The sequence below is a fragment of the Hippichthys cyanospilos genome, chromosome 14 (genome assembly GCF_059441005.1).
Source record: "Hippichthys cyanospilos isolate Australia breed blue-spotted pipefish chromosome 14, RoL_Hcya_1.0, whole genome shotgun sequence".
Lineage (NCBI taxonomy): Eukaryota > Metazoa > Chordata > Actinopteri > Syngnathiformes > Syngnathidae > Hippichthys > Hippichthys cyanospilos.
The window spans coordinates 10,278,989-10,298,629 of NC_142382.1; the positions used below are offsets into that span (position 1 = coordinate 10,278,989).

At 40.5% G+C, this 19,641-nt stretch overlaps 2 protein-coding genes across 5 annotated transcripts; one reads left to right on the plus strand and one right to left on the minus strand.

Annotated features, from left to right (window-relative positions):
• Window positions 1-12: 12 nt before the first annotated feature.
• Window positions 13-2,952, minus strand: gskip (gsk3b interacting protein). Of its 3 annotated transcripts, none has more exons than XM_088433206.1 (4): window positions 2,805-2,952; window positions 2,017-2,114; window positions 886-1,131; window positions 13-775 (listed from the first exon to the last, which is right to left on the minus strand). In XM_088433206.1, the coding sequence occupies exons 3-4, from the start codon at window positions 1,126-1,128 to the stop codon at window positions 617-619; spliced, it is 402 nt and encodes a 133-aa protein (XP_088289332.1). In that variant the 5' UTR covers window positions 1,129-1,131; window positions 2,017-2,114; window positions 2,805-2,952; the 3' UTR covers window positions 13-616. The 3 variants fall into 3 exon arrangements, with proteins under 3 accessions (XP_088289332.1, XP_088289333.1, XP_088289331.1); XM_088433207.1 differs by lacking the exon at window positions 2,805-2,952 and adding an exon at window positions 2,689-2,800; XM_088433205.1 differs by lacking the exon at window positions 2,805-2,952 and having other exon boundaries at window positions 2,017-2,259.
• atg2b (autophagy related 2B) lies at window positions 2,453-19,423 on the plus strand. 2 transcript variants are annotated; one of them, XM_088433195.1, is made up of 43 exons: window positions 2,453-2,533; window positions 3,061-3,450; window positions 3,531-3,693; window positions 3,782-3,934; window positions 4,035-4,137; window positions 4,878-5,040; window positions 5,118-5,297; window positions 5,387-5,483; window positions 5,575-5,739; window positions 6,708-6,862; window positions 6,952-7,054; window positions 7,198-7,441; window positions 8,040-8,190; window positions 8,287-8,379; window positions 8,481-8,669; window positions 9,399-9,672; window positions 9,755-9,863; window positions 9,938-10,139; window positions 10,255-10,397; window positions 10,653-10,810; window positions 10,887-11,062; window positions 11,152-11,302; window positions 11,378-11,580; window positions 12,097-12,177; window positions 12,268-12,374; window positions 12,475-12,567; window positions 12,639-12,709; window positions 12,783-12,859; window positions 12,937-13,107; window positions 13,403-13,535; window positions 13,612-13,811; window positions 14,590-14,819; window positions 14,903-15,020; window positions 15,193-15,384; window positions 15,457-15,558; window positions 15,650-15,728; window positions 15,805-16,012; window positions 16,098-16,167; window positions 16,248-16,330; window positions 17,468-17,589; window positions 17,821-17,975; window positions 18,231-18,380; window positions 18,450-19,423. In XM_088433195.1, the coding sequence occupies exons 2-43, from the start codon at window positions 3,289-3,291 to the stop codon at window positions 18,678-18,680; spliced, it is 6,210 nt and encodes a 2,069-aa protein (XP_088289321.1). In that variant the 5' UTR covers window positions 2,453-2,533; window positions 3,061-3,288; the 3' UTR covers window positions 18,681-19,423. The 2 variants fall into 2 exon arrangements, with proteins under 2 accessions (XP_088289321.1, XP_088289322.1); XM_088433196.1 differs by having other exon boundaries at window positions 6,711-6,862.
• Window positions 19,424-19,641: the final 218 nt, after the last annotated feature.

A 19,641-nucleotide genomic window follows, 5' to 3' on the forward strand; every position in this document is an offset into this window, starting at 1 on the left:
TTTGAACGGATGCATTATTTGGGAAACTTGTATTGGTCAGCTCAAAGGAAAGCAGCAGGGAACGTAATGACATGAATTCACATTTGAATTCTATAAAAATGAAAGAAAAAAAAAACTAGTGAAAGCCAAGGCGTCATTCATTACATTGTGCTGTATAACTCTGTAGGTCAACAAAACAACTCTAAAACTCGCTTTGTTAAAATTTGACATGCCTTTTCTATCTTGGTTAATAAAAGTAGATAACGAGGTATGTTGTACTTCTCTAACCAAATGGTCATTAAGGCAGGATATTTGAGGCCCTTGAACTACTTTGGGGAAGTTGAACAGATATCAGTCGCCGGGTCACAGCATCAGTCAGATTTGCTTTGCAATGAGTACAAAAGTTGAAGAATTCTTGTGCGCTGTCTGGATGGAATAGTTTTCCACTGTAAAGTCAATAGCAGAATGTTGCAATTGGGCTCAAGCAGCCATTCAGGAATGCACTAATATGAAGTCGATGGATGATAAGGAGCAAAGCACAATTGATAGGGCAAGGGTGCTCCGTTATAGCGACAGGTGGCCATTCCATTACTTTTAGTTAATATATTTGCACATTACAAAGAGACCAGCTTTGCTGTCACTGTCCATTTTGCTTAAGACTTTCGAGCCGCTGGAGCAAAGCGTTCCCAAAGGCTTCCCTGTAGCCTGGACTCAGCGTATCCAAAAGCGAATAAACCGTCTCATGGTACTGAGTGCCCATTTCTTCGTCCACTTCGTTAAAAGCGTAGCCGACGACCTATTTGGACAAAGAAAGAAAGGAAAAAAAAAGGGCAAATGCTTAGGACACATCTCCATAGTCAATTTAATAAGACTAAATGAAAAGAGAAGCAGACATGTTTTTCTCACCCTCAGTCCTGCTTCTGTGAGCTCCAAACAATAGCGGTTGCCCTCTCTTGTCTCTACGTTGATATAAGCCACATCTGATGAATTGGTGAGGTTTTTGGAAACGTACATTTGGACCACAGCGAACAGGACATCGTTAACAATGGCATCTGCCTCCAGTCTCATGTCCTTAACATCGCACAGCTTCACGCATTCGTCTTCGAATGCAGACGCAATGGGGTCCTCGGGCTGACAGTCTACTTCCATTCCCTGTAACACACAATGACTCACTGCAGTGTCATCAAAATATAAAATGCTGCTGTGCAAGAAAAGAGCTGTGACCTCTCAAACTGTTGGCGTCATTGTATTTAAGAGTGAGTGCTACTGTACTTCTGGGCAAACATGTTAATCATCCACTAAGTTGTGACAAGATATGTACCTGGAAATGACATTCATTCCGTTCTATTTATATTTAAGAATCAACCAACCAACGCTCAACCATTTTTAGGGAAAGCCTTGGCATGATTTGCAAAAATCTGAACGTGTTTGACACCCCTCCCCTTCAAAATGATTTACAATTGCCTATAGAGCCCACAAGATGGGAGCAAAGCACTACTTTTGCCTAAACTAAAGCTATTCAGCTTCAAAGTAGCGCTGTTCATTATGATGTTGACGAAGCTACACTAACTGTTTTGGTCAACATAAATAGGTAATTGTTGTTTTCAGTATGTGACAGATTAAAGATTTCAATTACTCCAATGCAACCACAAAAAAAATCTATATTTTATGCGGTAGCCTGTTTTAAAATCAACTGGTGTGACGTCATTCCTAGCACCGAGGTTCCGATTCACGAGGTTACGGGAATGCAGCATGTGTCCAATACACATTATTTATATGAACTATAGGAGTTTGTCTTAACTCCATGCGTTTCAGAAAAAAACGTTAAATAAATACACATCTTTCAGAATTGATACTTTTTGCCTCGATTCTCGTGTCTAGCGGTCTGCAAACAAACCCACGCAGGATAGGCCACAAGAAAAGTAGTGCGTTTGCTTCACGGAGAACATGAAGGTATATGACATTCAATTTATTGCATCACATTGGAATGACCACAGATTACGTATTTGTATTTTTTTTAAATAAACATTTTCTCACCTATCTGGTTGTGTTCTGTCGTGGAAGCTTCCAGCCCAGTGAGCTACTCCGAGGGGGCGGGTGAGCTGATGGTTGATTGGAAGTAGTCGAACTGTTTGCTTTGCGGATAAATAAAACAAAGCTGTTATGTATGTATGTACAGTTTTTTAGTTGACGGAGTTTGTATCTAAATTAATTACGTTACAAAACTGGATAAAGTAAGTGTGCCGTACGCGAAATCGCCATGTTATGACGCAGCTGGGGTAGTCCCACCCTAAAATGTAAAGATAGTTTCAACTGGAAAAAGCCTACTGGCTAGAAAATAAAATAGGCGGGACTTAACTGCTTTTAAATAATTTAATTGGCTCGTTTGATTGATCGAAAGTAGCATTTGCCAATCGGAAAAGATGTTTTGGGGAACGTTATTAACTAGCTAAATCTGCCACTCCAACCTAGCGTGCAGTCTACGATCCGGAGAAGTGTGAGAGCTCGGTTGATGCGGAGTCATGAGAGTGTTTGTAAACAACGCATTTAGAAGGTAATTTAACAAGCACGTTGTTAAATCAACGGCGTTCAATCATTTGGCATACTTGTTCGGTTTTTTTTAATATCCGTGACATACTGACACTCTTCTGACATGTTATTGTTAATAATTGAACCAAGAGTGTATTTTAAGCTTTTCGGGTAACTAACCTGCTAGTGTGGTCTTTAACCCTTAGCAACATGTTAGCCGGCGTTGTACGGTTGACTTTCCTTAAGGTTGATATGCTAGTCAGCTTAGTCAATTTAGACTCGTTTGTTCAACCTACCGGTGAGCAAAGTGACATGCCTTTGTCTCCTGTCGTGACAGCCCTGCTAAACGCGGCTAATGACTAGCAATAAAGGTCGGCATGCTAAAAGCTATTTCGCAAGCACGTTTGCCTCCTTTATAGGTAAGCTGTTGTAACGGTCGTGTAACGCAATATGGCTGTAATGCTACTAGGGTTCTTTTAAGTTGCCTAGGTATCTAATGAATGTGATGTAAACAATGTGTGTCAAAGCACTCCCTGTGTTTATGTTGTGCAGGAAACTGGAGTCAGAGCCCTGCCTTCCCACATCTTTGAGTACCATCATATCCTCCACCATCGTTGGATGTGAAGGATGTCAAAATTCGCGTGTTTTGATTTCTTTCAAACGATGGGATGGCACAACTGATTCATTCCTAACAGTCATTCAGACAAACTATTTATAACCAAAGAGCTTTAGAAAACATTGCTTTTATCTTTGCACTGTACGGCACACACTCAAGTCAAGATGCCTTGGCCGTTTTCCGAGTCCATTAAGAAGCGGGCCTGTCGTTACCTATTACATCGGTACCTTGGCAAATTTCTGCAGGAAAAGCTGAGTTTGGATCAGCTGAGTTTAGATCTCTACCAAGGCACTGGATCACTGACACAAGTACCTCTGGATAAGTGGGTATGTTGTTGTTGTTTTATTGAATAACCAACTCAAACCTGCACTGACTCGGAATCAAGTGAACACATTTTACCTTTCAGTCTCTCAATGAACTACTCGAGACGGCAGATGCTCCTTTTGAGATTATCGCAGGATTCATCCAGACTATTTCTCTAACCGTCCCATGGGCAACCTTGCTGCATGACAACTGTGCCCTTGAGGTCAAAGGTTTGGAGATGGTCTTTAGACCAAGGCCAAGAGTAGGTAAGCATTTTTTTAGAACACTGAAATATGAAAAAATTATGACATGTTGTTATTCATTAATTGCTAATATTTGTTTACTTTTTTCCAGCATCAGGATCCGAGCCAATGTGTTGGTCCAGTTTCATGACAAGCAGCATGCAACTCGCCAAAGAGTGTCTAAGCCAGAAGCTCACAGATGACACTGGAGAAAGCTTCCAGCCTTTTGAAGGACTGGAGAAGTTTGCTGAAACAATAGAAACGGGTACATAAACTTCAGAGGAAGCCTCAGGAAGATTTAGAAAAGTTGATGGGTGTGAAGATGCATCAAGTAAATGCTGTGAATTGATTTGTCTCCCCTTTAGTACTGAGGCGAGTCAAAGTGACATTTTTGGATACAGTTCTGAGGATTGAACACATTCCAGATAATTCTAAAACTGGAATTGCTCTTGAGGTTCGAATCAACAAGTAAGTTGGGAGATATATTTAAAACAATGATTGTAGGAATTTTCAACACAAAATCCACCATTTTTTTCCAAAAACAACCTAATTATGTAAACATTTCTAGAAATAAATTAAAAGGTGAACCACTTAATGCAAGAGGGAGACAACTCTTGTGCTCACATTTTGAAAACTAGCAAATTTGCTTGTGGGTAGTTCCTTTGGTTTTATTTTGTTCTATTAATTTACTGAACCAATTATTTAATAAGAGCAAACAAATTGTTGCTTATAAAGCTGTCTTTTTTTTAATTTAGATTGAAGCAAACAATGTTTAAAAGTACAAAAAAAAAACAAAAAATAATGGTCAGTCAAAATTTCTTGAGATTTGCTGGCAAGTTTTCTCGCTTATTTTATTTTTATAAATGGCTGGTATTCAAAGAATTAACTTGTCCTAAAACATGTGCAGGTTGATAATCTTAATAATGCTCCATGGATACTCTCAATACACTTTTATTTTGTTATACTGCTTTTAACGATCTATAATCACATTATTTTATGCGGAATGGCTGCAAGAAATAAATAGATTATGCTCTTTCATAGTACAGCATATGTTGTCTATTTTACTAAGTTACTCTATATGGTTAATAAATTCCTGCATACTGAATTGAATATGTTTTTAACTGGAGTAATTTTGACTGTGGTCATCTGTTTCAGTACAAGTTGTTTTTTCGTGAATTTTGTTTCTAATGTTATGTTTTTATATCCAGGATTTTCTATTCCGATGAAACTGGAGAAGAGAGCTCATGCGTGAATGTCCATCAACCAATCACGTTTGCACACAAAAAGTTACAGATTGAAGGGATTACTGTATTTTGGGATGAGTTCACTGATGTGTCTAGGGCTGGTTTTAAATCTTCACCACCTCCAACGGTTTGTCTTCTCAGATTTTTGTGCTGCATGTACTTGCAGCCAGTCAATAAATGGCACTTTTGTTATTACTGTGACAGGAAACCGAGCCAAAACTTTCTCCCAGCTGGAATCCAAAAATCATTTGCGAGCCTCATCCACAGTTCACAGAGACAGTATCGGCGACAGTGCCCTTTCAGCCTGTGCAGGTTGGCAGTCTCTGTGGTAAAATTGAGCTGGCCCTCACGCTGAAAAACAACCTCGCCATGCCTGGAGCAAAGGTAATTCACTGCCTTTTTTGCCATGTATAAAATCATTCAGAAATTAGATTTTGGTATTAAGACACTGGTAATCTTTGGTTGCATCTCAGTTGGATGTTGCTGGACACATTGACACGCTCCTCATTTTGCTGTCACCACGGCAAGTTCATCTACTTCTGGACTTGTTTGGAGCGTTTTCCTTTGAACGTGAGTGTCTTTTAATCATTCTAACAGTCTGACCCCCAACGTCACCAAGTGAAGTGCAACTTTATGAACATTTCTTTCCTTTTGCATGAAGGTGCACAGGAGTGGGCCAAAGACCGAAAGAGTCGACCAATGCAGCAAGAGGATGAGTACCGACTCCACATGGAACTGAACCGCTGTCTGAAGAAGGACACTGCAATGGCAGGAGCAGAGACGGAACTTTTTGAGAGCCAGACGACCCGCACTGTCTCTAGTCGAGGTTTGACTGAAATAATTCTCCTTTGTAGAACCTCAAATCTTTTTTTTTTTTTTTAATTCAACTCCTCAGACAAATGGCCTCGTGAATAATATATGTGTCATACGTTTCACACAGAGATGTTAGGCCACTCTTAACTATAAAACCAAAACAAAACAAAAAAAAAACTTTATTTAAACTTTATACTAAAAGGTACATACAGTTAACCTATATACAATGTTCCCTTGTTTTTTGCAGTTGGTTAATAGGGACCACAAAACTCCCACAATAAGTGAATTCCACAAAGTAGGATCCCCACCCCCCCTTTATGCACGAACATAAATTAAGGGTCTGAAAATGTGTTTGATAAAACTTTGCCTAACTTCCTTTCTGATAACCCGTGATCTCTTAACCGTAGTACGAAGGCCGAATAGGCATGGCGTTTACTTTCCTTGACAACACACAACTCAACAGTACTTCAGAGCATGGTGACTTACTTTAGAGCTCCCTTAATTTAGACCCCCCCTCTTGTCAAACACTTGAAAAAAAATGGAAAAAAAAATCAAATATGTAAATAAGTAACTGAGAATGAATGACTAGACTGTTAAAAACATGTCCTGCTTTTAATGCATCCTCATTACATTTAAATGTGTAAAACAATCCACTTTTCAAGTGAGCAATTAAATCAATCTAAAGTGAGCAACATTCAGTATTTTGTGGCTTAACCATTACTTGGAATAACTGCATTAAACATACATACTTAATAAAGACTAGTGAGCTTTTTTCAAAATAGGCCTTACAAGATTTTGGGTACAATTCTCAGATTTTGTATTTGGTATACATACGTGTTTATATTCTTTAAATGTTAATTCAGTTTTTGTAGGGCTTAAGAGGTGCTGGCTTTTTGTGCATCCACTTTCTAGTTCTCATAAAAATGTCGTTAGGTGTCAGTTATTATATTGAAGGATTATTCTTTTTTTTGTCTGTTTAAGTAGATGATGTCTTCTTCTCCATGGCTGACATGGACATGTCTCACAGCTTGTCGTCCCTTCCTCCTTTGGGGGAACCACCCACTGTGGATTTGGAGTTGTCACTCAACAGCAACTATTCTGCCTCTCCGGGAGAATCGCCGTTGGGAAACACAGCTGTAAATCTAACGTGTTAACTTAATTAGATCCACACACAGGCAAAGTCAAAACCAATTACTCATCATAGTTTATACTTTTCTGCTCTTAGGGTCTTTGGGACGATTACATGGACGTACCACGACAAAGAGAGAAACAGACTCCTGGAAAGTCACGAGACCCACAACCCCCGCAAACATTATTACGACAAACCTGTACGTTTTGTTTGTTTGAATGCACACTAGTTTTCTTTCAAACCATAGACACAGTGTTATAGCCTGCAAAGGAAAGTGTATTCCATGTTGATTTTGATTAGTGAAAACAATGAATCCATCCTGATTGTCATGTTCTCTTTCAGCGCATCCATCCAAAAGCCACGGTGATGAGTCAAGGCCAGAGCTGGTGTTAAGTCTCTCACTGAGCAGTTTGGCCATCTCAGTCCTTCACATTGACCCACTACCACCACTGGATGCTTCCCCCAGTCCAGTGGGCCCTATGGCTGCTCACTTCTTCAGCTTGCTTGGCCCGAGCAACCTGGAACCCGCTGCATTCCTTCAGTCTCGATCCATCTTTGATCATGCCTGTCCCCAAGATCACCTCAGGTATTTTTTATTTTAATTCTCCTTCTTGTCCTTGTTTTGCCTTTTATGCAAACGTTAAATGTTCTCAGATTGAAATCACCATGTGGCGCAAGAGTAGCATTGATCTTACCATTTGGGATTGTTTTTATTACTTCATTTTTACTTCATTTTGATTCTTTGTTTCAGTCAAGTTTATTCATTTTTATAGATGCCGTGTTTTTATGACTAATCGATTACTAAATCATTATTGTTTCGATATATGAAATTTTGCAAATGCTAAGAATTTAATTCACTTGACTGGAAATATTTTCATATTTCTTTAGCCATGTTTGAAAACAAACTGATTATCATTGTGTTGAATCAAATCATCGTCCGTTACTTTGGGAAAAAAAAGGATCATTTTCTGACAGTACACATTAAATCAGCAACATAAAAATCTGTTTTAACTGGACTGGCAGTGAATGATTTAAAATCCTAGTTGTAACCCCAAATATTTTTGAGCAGTTTTGTAAGGTGCACCAATATCTCAGAAGTGATTCCATTCAGGAACAGTACAGGTCATGTTCCTAAATGAGGCAGACAAATCTCAGGGTTACATATTGTTAGTATATATTCACAGGTTTGTGGGCCAGGGTCTCAAGATCATCTATGAGCACTGTCAGGGATCCAGCTTTCAGACTTTCAGCACCGATGTCTCTCTTGACCAAATGGAATTGCTGGAGTGTCTCTTCCCCTCAGACACCATCACTGGCAGCTCTCAATACACTGAGGTTGGCGATGCAACGCTGAGTTGAGCACATGCACTGCATGCTTTTTTTTGTGGATTCGCAGCATGACGCACAGGTTGTTTTTTTGCCACATCTCAGCTCCTGACGTTCACAACTGCAAACAGCGGCAACATACCACGTAGTACCTGCTTTCACCTGCTTTACAAACAGGCTGAGCGCAGAGGTCCACAGGTAAATGCAACATTAAAACAAAAAGGAGCTTTCACATTTGGTAGTCACATTTACAGAAATCTTGTCTGAGTGGGAGCTCAGCCTGAGGTTTACATCTGCAGGGTGGCCAAGTTCGACTAAGTGCCATCCCCAGAAAAGCGGACATGCAGGTGGAGCTGGGACCTGTGCGCTCCGAGCTCGACATTAGCATTGTGGACCGTCTCAATTCGGTTCTTCAGCCTCAGAAGTTGGCCACCACCGAGATGATGACCTCACACATGTATACGTCCTACAATAAGCATGTCAGCTTGGTAAGAAGGTTTTTTTTGGAGATGATTAAAATCTAAAATCAATGTAGAAGTTGAAATAAAATTGTAATATTTAAGGCATAGCAAATTTATATGTCATTTTTCAACAGTAAGAAAGTTGATATGTTGTCTGTATTTAATTGGTTAGCTGAATTATTTTTCACGTACAGTTAACATTTTTCCTCCTGCTGTGGACTGAAAACAACATCACATGTGCTCAAGGCTCAGATAACGACCAATCACGGCTCACCTGTTTTCTGGGTCTGGTCGTAACGTTCGCATGCTCGGCAGCAATTGGTTGTTTTCTGAGCTTTTAGCCCATGTGGTCATTGTCAGTCAACAGCATGTGGGAAAAGTGTCTTCGAAAATATTATTTGTACAGGGAAAATAGTTTATCAAATTACGTTATCAAATTAAGTGTAGATGAAATAGATGGTTTAACCGCTGAAAATCATGAAATAAGCTTCAACACATACATTGATAAGCCACAACATTATGACCCTATGTAGCTGTAAACTGTATACCGAAAACTTTTAAAATTATAACACTGTAAAGGCAGCTTTTTTTGATTATGTTATAGACGGAATGTCAACAGATGCAAGTGGTTACATTATTGTAATCTTTCAGTGTATAGTAACTAATTGTCACATGCCTACATTTTGTCTTCATTAGTGATTGGTTCTTTTTTTCCATAATGAGTATAATTTTTTTTTTTTTTTTGCATCTTTACAGCATAAGGCCTTTGCAGAGGTTTTCCTGGACGACAGCCACACCCCTTCCAACTGTCACGTGTCGCTGACTGTTAATGCCCCATTACTGGGCCTTGCAATACGGTTTCCTATTCCCGATCTGCGCTCTGATCAGGAGAGAGGTCCCTGGTTTAAAAAGTCTTTGCAGAAAGAAGTGCTGTACCTGGAACTGGAAGACCTGGAATTTAAAACGGAATTTAGGGGTGGCAGCACACCAGATCAAACCAAGATGGAGCTCACCTTCAGGGAGCTTATAGGTATGATGAGGTAGAAAGCCCAGAAAGTTGTCTTATCATCTACTGAGTCCTTGCCTTTTTTTTCTCCATTTCAATTCTACAGGCAAGTTCCAGGAGGAGCTGCATCAACCAGCTTCCAGGTTCCTCAGAGTTTCTCACACAATGGATGGAGACATGACAACATCTGAAAGTGTGAAATTTGATTGGCCACGGTAAATTTTACATTCACACCCTTTTTTTGTTAGTTGTGCGTCACCTTTTACTGATGGGATTTTTCTTCCACCAGGGTGGTGTTAAAATTGAATCCCACTACGGTGCACTCAATCCTTGAACGTGTGACGGTCGAGGATGAAGAAGGGGTCGAGGACAATTTCCTTGAGGAAGAAGAGGAGGAGGGGGCAGCTCATTCCCTGAAGGATGTTTGTGACTTTGGGAAACCAGAGCCATCACCCTTTTCTTCCCGAAGGGTTATGTATGAGAATGAAGAGGTAGGTGCCCACATTGCATCAATAACCAAATAGCAACATGAGCACAACATGGTATTTTTACAGCTAATGGGGAAGATAATTGCAGGCCTGTGTTTTTTGATTGTCTCAATTCCAGATGGTCATACCTGGTGATGTTGCGGAGATGACTGAGTTCCAAGAAAAAACCATGAACAATTCCCGTTTTGTTCTTGAGCTCTGTTTTCCCAATGTGCAATTAGCTTTCCCCACCAAAGCATTTTATGAAAAACTACACAACAGGTAAGTTAGAGAACATGCAAACTGAATAAGCGATGGCAAAAGTGAAAAAAAAAAAAAAACATCGTAAAATGATGTGAATGACGCGGTCTTGTTCTAGTGTATACTCTTGTCTTTACTAATCACAAAGTAACTGCATGAACTCATAGAAAAAATGCTGAACTGAGAAGGTCAGCCATCAAGACTGAATAACTGAATAATCTATTTTAACCATACTGGCGTCTAAATTGTGAAGGATTTCTATTCCCTATATGGCAGAATAAACAACGACCTCTTGTTGTGGGAGCCCACTGCTCCTTCACCAGTGGAAACAGTCGAAAGCATGCCATACGGTGTTGGTCTCTCTGTCGCCAGTCAGTTGATCAACGCTTACACGAAGGACAGCTTCACCCAGTTTCGCTCGACTGGACCTGAGGGTGAGACTGCTAATACTGCTGCTCTTAAATACTGTGTGCAGACTCTTTTCAAGTACATTTTGTGTTATGCTACTAGATGATACCAGTGGTTCAGATGAGGAGTACATGCACTACTACTCTGCTTCTTCTGACCGAGGATTCAGGTCTCACAAAAAGAAAAAGCCCAAAGTTCAGAGTAAGAACTCCCAGAGTCTATTCTCCGTCATCACCACTGTCAACCATGGCTTAGTTGCTCTTCAAACTAATGCTAAGGTACATACATTGCCTTCTTACTTAAAAATCCATGCTGTCAAGCTTTTATCTAAATAAAAATGCTGCTTGTTTTTTTTTTTTCTTTCTAGAAAGAAGATAAAACAATACTGAAAAACAAACATGGGGAGTTCTGGCTGGAGGTGAAAAATGCTGTGCTGTTCAGTGTTACACAACATGAAGGCTTTAAAGACCAGCACTATGTCTGCTTCCACACAACTAATAGTTCCATGTATCACCAAGGTAAACCATCTGCACTGTTGAGTATTTTACTTAAAATGTAACTGTATTAACTTTCCATTTTATCAATGTGCGCAGGACTCGTAGATGGAGGCCCGTCCTCTTCAGATATAAAGTTGCCATGCAATTCACATCCACACTGGCTGGAACCAACCATCTACCAATCTGAGTCACCCCCTGAGAGATCCTCAACCCCCTCAGAGGGTATTGGCCTGGAGGCTCGCAGTATGGTGTCTGTTGCGGTCAAGATCTCATCGCAGAATCCTGAGCGTAGCTATAAGGTAGGCTGCCAAAATTTTGAAAATACTGAAAACAAAATAAGGGGGAAAAATTCTGTGTTGAACCGCCATAGGTATTGAACCGCAAGTATGCCGGAGTCTACTGTAGATGCATATCAAAAAATCGATTCACAAAATAATCATTCTCTTTTACCATGAGTCAGAATTAATTCAAATGTCCCGAAATAATTTTTATTCATCAAAAACAATTACAGCTAATTATGGGGTGCATTCAAATGCAGTCGGACATTAAAAACATTGTGGGCTTTCTATCGATAAACACTGATTTATATCAAGAAGATTACTTTCACATTATACTTAATGACAATATATGGTTCACCATCATCTATATTTACAATACCTAATCTTCTATCCATGTAGTTGTCAATAAATCAAAATATCAAAGTATAGGAACAAAAAGAACATTAGCAAACAAAGTACATAAAAAAAATAGCTGGAGTTTAACATTTAGCATCTATTAGATATATTTTAGACATTTTGATTTATTTTTGCACGTAGGAGTTTTTGGTTGCTGTTGGAGTGAGAGGTGCAACAGTCCAGCACAGAGTGGTCCCTCCCAACCTTGGTTGGTATGATCAGGTAGCAACTCGAGTCTCACATTTACGTATATGGCATTTAATTCACTAAATGTCAACAGGTGAAAACCAAAAACCAATCTTTTTGCTGCAGATCGTTGACTTTTTGAATGTTTCTGATGAGCCTGTGTTGGGTTACGCTCCCCCTGCGTCTGTTAGCACGCTACATCTACATTTATGGAACTGCTCTCTTGACTACAGGTAATTGAATAACTAATTACCTATATAAGTTGGTGCATTTTTTGTGTCTCTTATTGTTTTTCTGTGTATTCTAATGTGGCTTATTTTCATCTTGGGACAGACCTTTTTATTTACCTCTGAGATCACTACTTCTGGTAGAAACATTTAGCATCTCTAGCAGCGTGTCTCTTGATCACTCTTCCTCAACACTCAGGTATGACTTGCAAACTATGAAATCCAAGGTTCTGTTAGTGCAGAGGCATGACACCAGTGATTGTGTTCCAGGATCATTTTGGATGAAGCTGCTCTATTCCTCTCTGACAAGTGTAATGCTGTCTCTGTTAATTTAGCACGCGGTAAGTCAAGGTTCGATGAAAGGAATATTTGTAAGCTTTTTAACCAATGGTTGTATTGTTGTTTTGGCAACAGACTATGTCCAAGTGGTAGACATGGGAACACTGGAGCTGCGAATAACAGCTGCCAAACCTGGCATGGATGGGAAACTGGTAGGGGGGCTAATCCTAAAAGACTCTTGAAGGATCTCGCATTTTCAAACGTTCTTATTTTGTGTTTCTGGCAATAGACTGAGCCGAGATTCGAGCTTCGATGCTCTAGCGACGTCATCCACATCAGAACATGCGCCGACTCCTGTGCGGCCCTCATGAACCTAATCCAGTACATTGCCAGCTATGGGGATTTGCTTCCGCCTGCAGAGCCTGAGGCCAAGCAAACAAATGCTACACAAAAAAACAAGGTAAGCAGTGGCACCATTTATCAGAGTTGGGATATATTTGTTACTGTGCTTTAGTATATTTTTCAGATACCGTTCCATTCATATTCATCTTTCTAAAATGTTTATTGTCCGCTACAAGAATGATTTTTTTGTCTTCCTTAGTTCACTGAAGTGTATATGCACTTAAGCATATACAGTTTTGCACGTGCATTTTTGTACATACATTTTCTACCTCTGCCATTAATGACCAAATCACACATCAATCCAAAAGCTGCGCATGTCATAAATGCTCAGTCAGAGTGTTATGTTTGGACAGGCTGAGTTTCCCGGACGGCTCGTTGCTCAGGCACCACTGCTAGCTGAGACTGAGCAGCAGATTTTGCAGGATCTGATGAGTGAAGCGATGGAGGAGACCGATGGGCAGCATGTTCCCGGATTACAGCAGAATGGTAACGTTTTGGTTCAGAATGATGATCTGGCTGCAGTATTTTATGCCATACTATTAATATTTGATCACATTTGCAGGTGCTCAGGAGGAGAGGACTCGTGTTCATTCGCCCCCTCGCTCTGACTTGTTCCTATTCCCAGATGAGAGTGGGAATTCTGCCCAGGATGCCAGCCCCACTTACCCCATCCTCCACTCTCCTCTCATCACTCCTATTCCCACCCTGGCACAGGAGACTGACGACTTTTGTATTCTGGAGACAGCTGGTTCAAGACCAGAGGTCAGCTTGTGTTGGCAGTGAATGAGTTAAAATACAGACTTTGGCTATCCGTCACCACAAGTCTACCTGTCGCTGACACGACCCTCCCGCACTTTCAGGGAGTGCTTCATTATGTGAAGCCTCGTAAAAATACATGGACTGAAAAGCATTGTTCATACTGACCCTGATTGACCAACATAACATGCTCAGTCTGTGTTCAGTCCGTGTATTTGTTTTCAAGGCTTTGGGTCATACTGCACACGCAGAAAATGTGGAAGCACTCGCTGAAGGCGGACCTTCCCATCAGCGACCGGCCCATTTGACAACGGATACCCCATCTTTGTTTAAATGTGAATGTCAGAATTCACAATGATTTTTTTTTTAATCTTTTCGCATTATTTGTGGCACTTATTCCCTTCAAGGGATCATCACTTAGTTCTAATTTTGCTTTTTGTGGTCCGTATCCCCCATGGATTTGAGAAACCACAAAATAATCTTGTCAGTTAAAAATAATAGAAGTAAAATGTCATGTACTGTTTTTTAACTTGTACACACCACTGAAAGAGTAAATATGGAGCATAAGTTGTCTAATCAAAGACTTATGTCAGGCAATACTGTGTGGCTTCTTCGACAGTGTAATTTTTAATTTTGTATAAATCTACCAATCTGTATATTTAGATACATACTTGAGCTAGACACTTAAAATTTCTGCATGCTTTTGAGTGTTCATAGTGGCTGTGTACTACAGCCTAGAATTGCTGAATAGTTTGTTGTTGTCACAATTTGCAATGTGTTTCAGAATGTCGATCAGGAGCCTATTGTGAAGCTGCTCACATCCGAGCCGGTGCAAATTAGATACGATCACTTCAGTCAGCCCCTGGACGGAAGCGATTCCTGTCGCGGCACCTTGAATTTTCCCATCCCGGAAGTGCGTTATCTTATCAAGGAGATTTCTGTTGTATGGCATCTTTATGGTGGCAAAGATTTTGGCCGTGTAGCGTTTACATCTTCTCCTGCCAGAAGCGGGGGGTGAGTATTTTTTTTTACCTGGATATGATTTGTAAACTAAAAAGATGAAAGCAACAAATGTTTTGCCTCTTGCTTTGCTTCAGTTCTACTCCTCACAGTTCGCCCTCCCAGACACCAGTTCGACAGACCAGAGTTTCGGGACGCACAGGTGGTGGAAAAGGAAGAAATCCAGATGTCCTGATGGAGATCCAACTCAGCAAAGTAAGTTTTGTTCTTCTTCATGGAGCTACATAGGGTTACCCAATTATTATGAGTGTCAAACAGGGTGCAAGGACACCTCAGGTTGTAGCTGTTTAGTTTTTGTCACATGCTGTATCTAGTAATCCTTTTTTTTCCTGAGCTACTGCCTTTTTTTCCCCCACTTTCTTCTCAGGTGAGATTTCAGCATGAGGTGTACCCGCAGGACCATGAGGTCTCAGGTTCACCAACAGAACAGCCAGTATCTCGCCAGGTCTTTGTCGTACAAGACTTGGAGATCCGAGACCGATTGGCAAGCTCGCAGATGAACAAATTCCTCTACTTGTACTCCAGCAAAGAAATGCCCCGCAAGGCTCATTCTAACATGGTGAGGAAAACAAAAAACACCTTTTGAAGTTTAATCTTGGTGTGTGCTAACTTCCTGCTTTCTGTTGATTAGTTGACGATTAAGGTGCTGCACATGTGTCCAGAGTCAGGCCAGGCTCCACAAGAATGCTGTTTACGTGTTTCTCTTATGCCTCTCCGCCTCAATATTGATCAGGTAAAGTTTTTTTTTTTTTTTTCCCTGCATGCTGAAATTACAAAAATCTCAACATTTTTAACACTACTATGCTATTTTTATTTCTTTGAAGGATGCACTCTTCTTCCTGAAAGACTTCTTCACTAGTCTTTCCACAGAAGTGGAGTTTTTCTCCCCACCCAATCAAGATGGTAAACGAGTGACCATCAATAGGCTCTCTCACCTAACTTGAAACGTGCCTGACTAAAGTATCTCATGTTGCTGTAGTGAGCGCATCCATGAAGAAAGCCCCTGCCCCAGAGATCTCTTGCAGCTTCTCCAAGCATGCTGCAGCTAACCAAGACTCTGCACCTATCATCTCTGTGCCTGCTCAGAGACATTTGAGCCAGAATGGTTTTTCCAAGTGTGGCCGAGAGGAGGCCGTCGATGGGGATACAGCCACTGCTTCGTTCTCTGACCAGCCCATATTCTTTAGGTTGATGCCAGATATATTGAATAAATGAATTATTTTGAAAGATTTTCACGGAGTCCCTAAATTGACTTGTTTTGTTGTCCCGCAGGGAGTTCAGATTCACCCCTGAGGTTCCCATCCGCTTGGATTATCATGGAAAACATGTCTCATTGGAGCAGGTGCTGACTTTCGACGAGGCTTTGAGTCTATTCCACTCTCTGTTTTTTGACTGATCACCAATCAAGTGTTTTTCTCCCAGGGAACATTTTCAGGGATCATTATTGGCTTGACCCAGCTGAATTGTTCAGAGCTCAAACTGAGACAGCTCTGCTACCGCCAAGGGTATGTATATTTATTTGAACAGAAAAGTAAAGGTAAAATAATTGAATAAATTTTGAATGTTTATTTGAACATGATAATAAAACTATTGACATAAAAACATCAGTATACAATAACAATAAAAAAAAATCAACAACCAAAAGATAAATAAAAATAAGCAAAGTGCTCCTTTCCATGCTCAAAAAGGGAGTGGGAAGAAGTCTACATTTATTAAATCTTGCTTTTCATTTTTTCTTAATTTACAATTCTATTATTCAGTCATATAATACTAATGGATCATAATAATAGTATTAGTCCTTGGATATACAGTATATTGTTTTTGTTTTTTGTTTCCCCCCTCCAAATCGACCAACAAACGCCAGCTAATATACATCTCACTTTGGAGGAGTCATTCAGACAAGGAAGCGCAACTCAATGGAGAGCAATCACTGAAGTAGTTGCATTACACATCGTTGGTCATATATAAACAGTGGAAGAGAATAGGCGGATTGTGACATGCAGCAGGGCATGCCTCAAGCCAGAAGCAGTGGACAGGCTGGTATTTAAAAATGGCTTGGTGGTAGATTGGTCATCTACCAGCCGACAGGCTGTGGGTTCGATCCCCCGACCATCATCCATTTCGAAATGTCCTTGAGCAAGACGCTGAACCCCAATTTGCTCCTGATGCTGTGTCAATAGGTAAATAACTGGTGTAAAGCGCTTTGAGTACCAAAGGTAGAAAAGCGCTCTTTAAGTGAAAGTCCATTTATCTATTGGCGGTCTATCCCACCCACTTTTATAGTTTTGAATTGATTTGAAAGTTTTGTGGTCGCATATTTTGTTTTTTGCACATAATCTGTGGTTTGAAATGTCACTTCAAACACATTTTGACTAAAGAAAATGAAATGTGAGCTAGATGACCTTTCTCTCAGTGCTCTTATTTTGTGAAATTATTCATGGTTAGGTAATTATTATTCCAAATCTCTGCACAGTAGCAAACATATCTCAATGTAATGGAACATTACAAGATGCAGAGCCAATTGTGATCAAGTATCCATCCATTTTCTACAGCCACTTATCCTCATTAGGTTTTTATTTAACCTTATTGATCAACAATGAATTGATTATGAATGTTGCTTTTTCTTTGGAACTGTCTTGCAGTTTATTAGGCGTGGATAAGCTCTTTTCCTATGCAATTAATGAGTGGATTAACGACATAAAGAAAAACCAACTTCCGGGCCTGCTGGGTGGTGTAGGTCCCATTCACTCACTGGTTCAGCTGGGTAAATAAGCCTTCTATTGCAAGCATATGCTTTCATTCAATTGTTGTAATTAATGAAAACTGTTGGCTCCACTGTCAAAAAACAGTGCACTGCTTACCTTGTGAGCACATTTCACTGCTATGTCCTGTTGAAAGTTTCATTCAAAGATTCACAATGTACTCTTGAAGTACTACTGGTTCTGGTAGGATATAAACTATGCTTGGCCATGCAGCTCAATCCTGGTCTGTACAGTTCAGGGATTCCGTGACTTGGTGTGGCTCCCAATTGAGCAGTACAGGAAAGATGGTCGCATCGTGCGCGGGTTTCAGCGTGGCACCGCCTCCTTTGGTACATCCACAGCTATGGCCGCCCTGGAGCTTACCAACAGAATGGTGCGGACCATCCAGGTAAAATGGGATTTTTGCTCATTAACACCAGAGCACCGATATCTTAAACATTTGAACCTGAAGAAAAATGAATGAAACATTGTGCTGATTGTGTTTTGGCCTGTGATTTTTAAGGGTATTCCCAACATTCATCTAATAAAATTAATTTGGAAAAGTCTATCCAATCGCATGGTTCTGTTAATCTACCGTAATGTGCCACCAGTGAACTAAAAAAACAAAAAACAAATCTGTATCCTTGTGTATCCATTCTGTTAGGCAGCAGCGGAGACCGCTTATGACATGGTGTCTCCGGTAGCAAACGAGAGCGACACAAAGAGAGTCAAACGGTTCTCACATTATGGATTGGCACATCAGCCCGTTGACCTGAGAGAAGGCGTCGCCAAAGCCTATACGGTGGTGAAAGAGGTAACCGATTGAGGTTGAGTACTCATTCAGCTGCGGCGTTTCTTAACGGCAAAATAATGTTCTCTCCAGGGAATCACAGACACGGCCTTGACCATCTACGACACGGCCACCCGGGAACACGAGCAACGCGGCATGACCGGAGCGGTGGGCGGGGTTCTCCGTCAGTTGCCGCCCGCAGTGGTCAAGCCCCTCATCATGGCCACGGAAGCCACCTCCAACGTCTTGGGTGGCATGAGGAACCAGATTCACCCTGATGCCCGCCAGGAGGAGTCTCAGAAGTGGAGGCAAGGCGAGGAGTAACTTGAAGAGGGCATCTGGCCTGCTGTAAATAACGATCATCTCATGACGCTTGAGCTCACCTGTTCCCTCACCAGTGCCTTCATGTTCATGGTTATCAAATTCGTTTGAGTCAAAGGGACACGTTCGTTTCATATCTGTATTGGGTTATGTCATCAAAGAACGATGCGGCATCTAAACATCAAATCATTACGATGACATGTTTACATGTTGTGTTATCTTATAGTCTGTCATTAGCGTACCTCACTTGTGACCCTGGATTGACAGTACATGTACTGTATACGGGCTTTGGAATATACTGTAAATATTTGAATTTGTAACATTTCATGCCAGTTTATGAAGAGGAAGGTAGAATCTGAAACAGGTTTGTGGAGTTACAGCACTTTTGAGGAACTTGAAGGGTTACTGCTTGTCTGAATTGTAAACAGGATGGGGCAGCTTTTTATGTTTAATTTTTGTGGGTTAGAATTAAAATAACCAACCTTCAACATTGTCAGGTTTCCACACGTAGCTGCTTTGATTGTTAAAACCAAAATTGTTATATATTCAATGATCTTGATCCAAAGTCTTAAGAAATAACGTATTGTTTTTTTAGTTTATGAATCGTGTTTTATTTTCCCTTGCCATGGGCTGCACTCAACTTGTGTCATTCAGAAGTAACTTGTACATACATGTACAGTTCATTCTTGAATTTGCATTAAAAAGCATGAGTTGGAAATAAAAAAAAACGTACGTCAACCATTTAATTGCGCCATGCGTGAATTCCATAGTATTTGTAACGTCTCATGTCATGTTGACATAAAATAGAATGACGACGTTGCCATAGCAACAGGGAAAATGACAGAACTTAAAGGAAAATGACAGAACTCCTGTAAGCCTCGCCATTAGTTTATTGCTTGGATGACAGTATGCTGAAAACACTTATGAGATTCAACCTCCGAAAGCCAGCGTATTACAACTGTCC

Bases quoted from the DNA above. Each gene is read 5' to 3' on its own strand.
- atg2b (XM_088433195.1), top strand. From the start codon at position 3,289: ATGCCTTGGCCGTTTTCCGAGTCCATTAAGAAGCGGGCCTGTCGTTAC. The intron at 8,670-9,398 runs GTAAGAAGGTTT...GCATCTTTACAG, and splicing joins ACAATAAGCATGTCAGCTTG to CATAAGGCCTTTGCAGAGGT. The intron at 12,860-12,936 runs GTAGGGGGGCTA...TTCTGGCAATAG, and splicing joins CTGGCATGGATGGGAAACTG to ACTGAGCCGAGATTCGAGCT.
- gskip (XM_088433206.1), bottom strand. From the start codon at position 1,128: ATGGAAGTAGACTGTCAGCCCGAGGACCCCATTGCGTCTGCATTCGAA. The intron at 776-885 runs GTGAGAAAAACA...TTGTCCAAATAG, and splicing joins TCACAGAAGCAGGACTGAGG to GTCGTCGGCTACGCTTTTAA.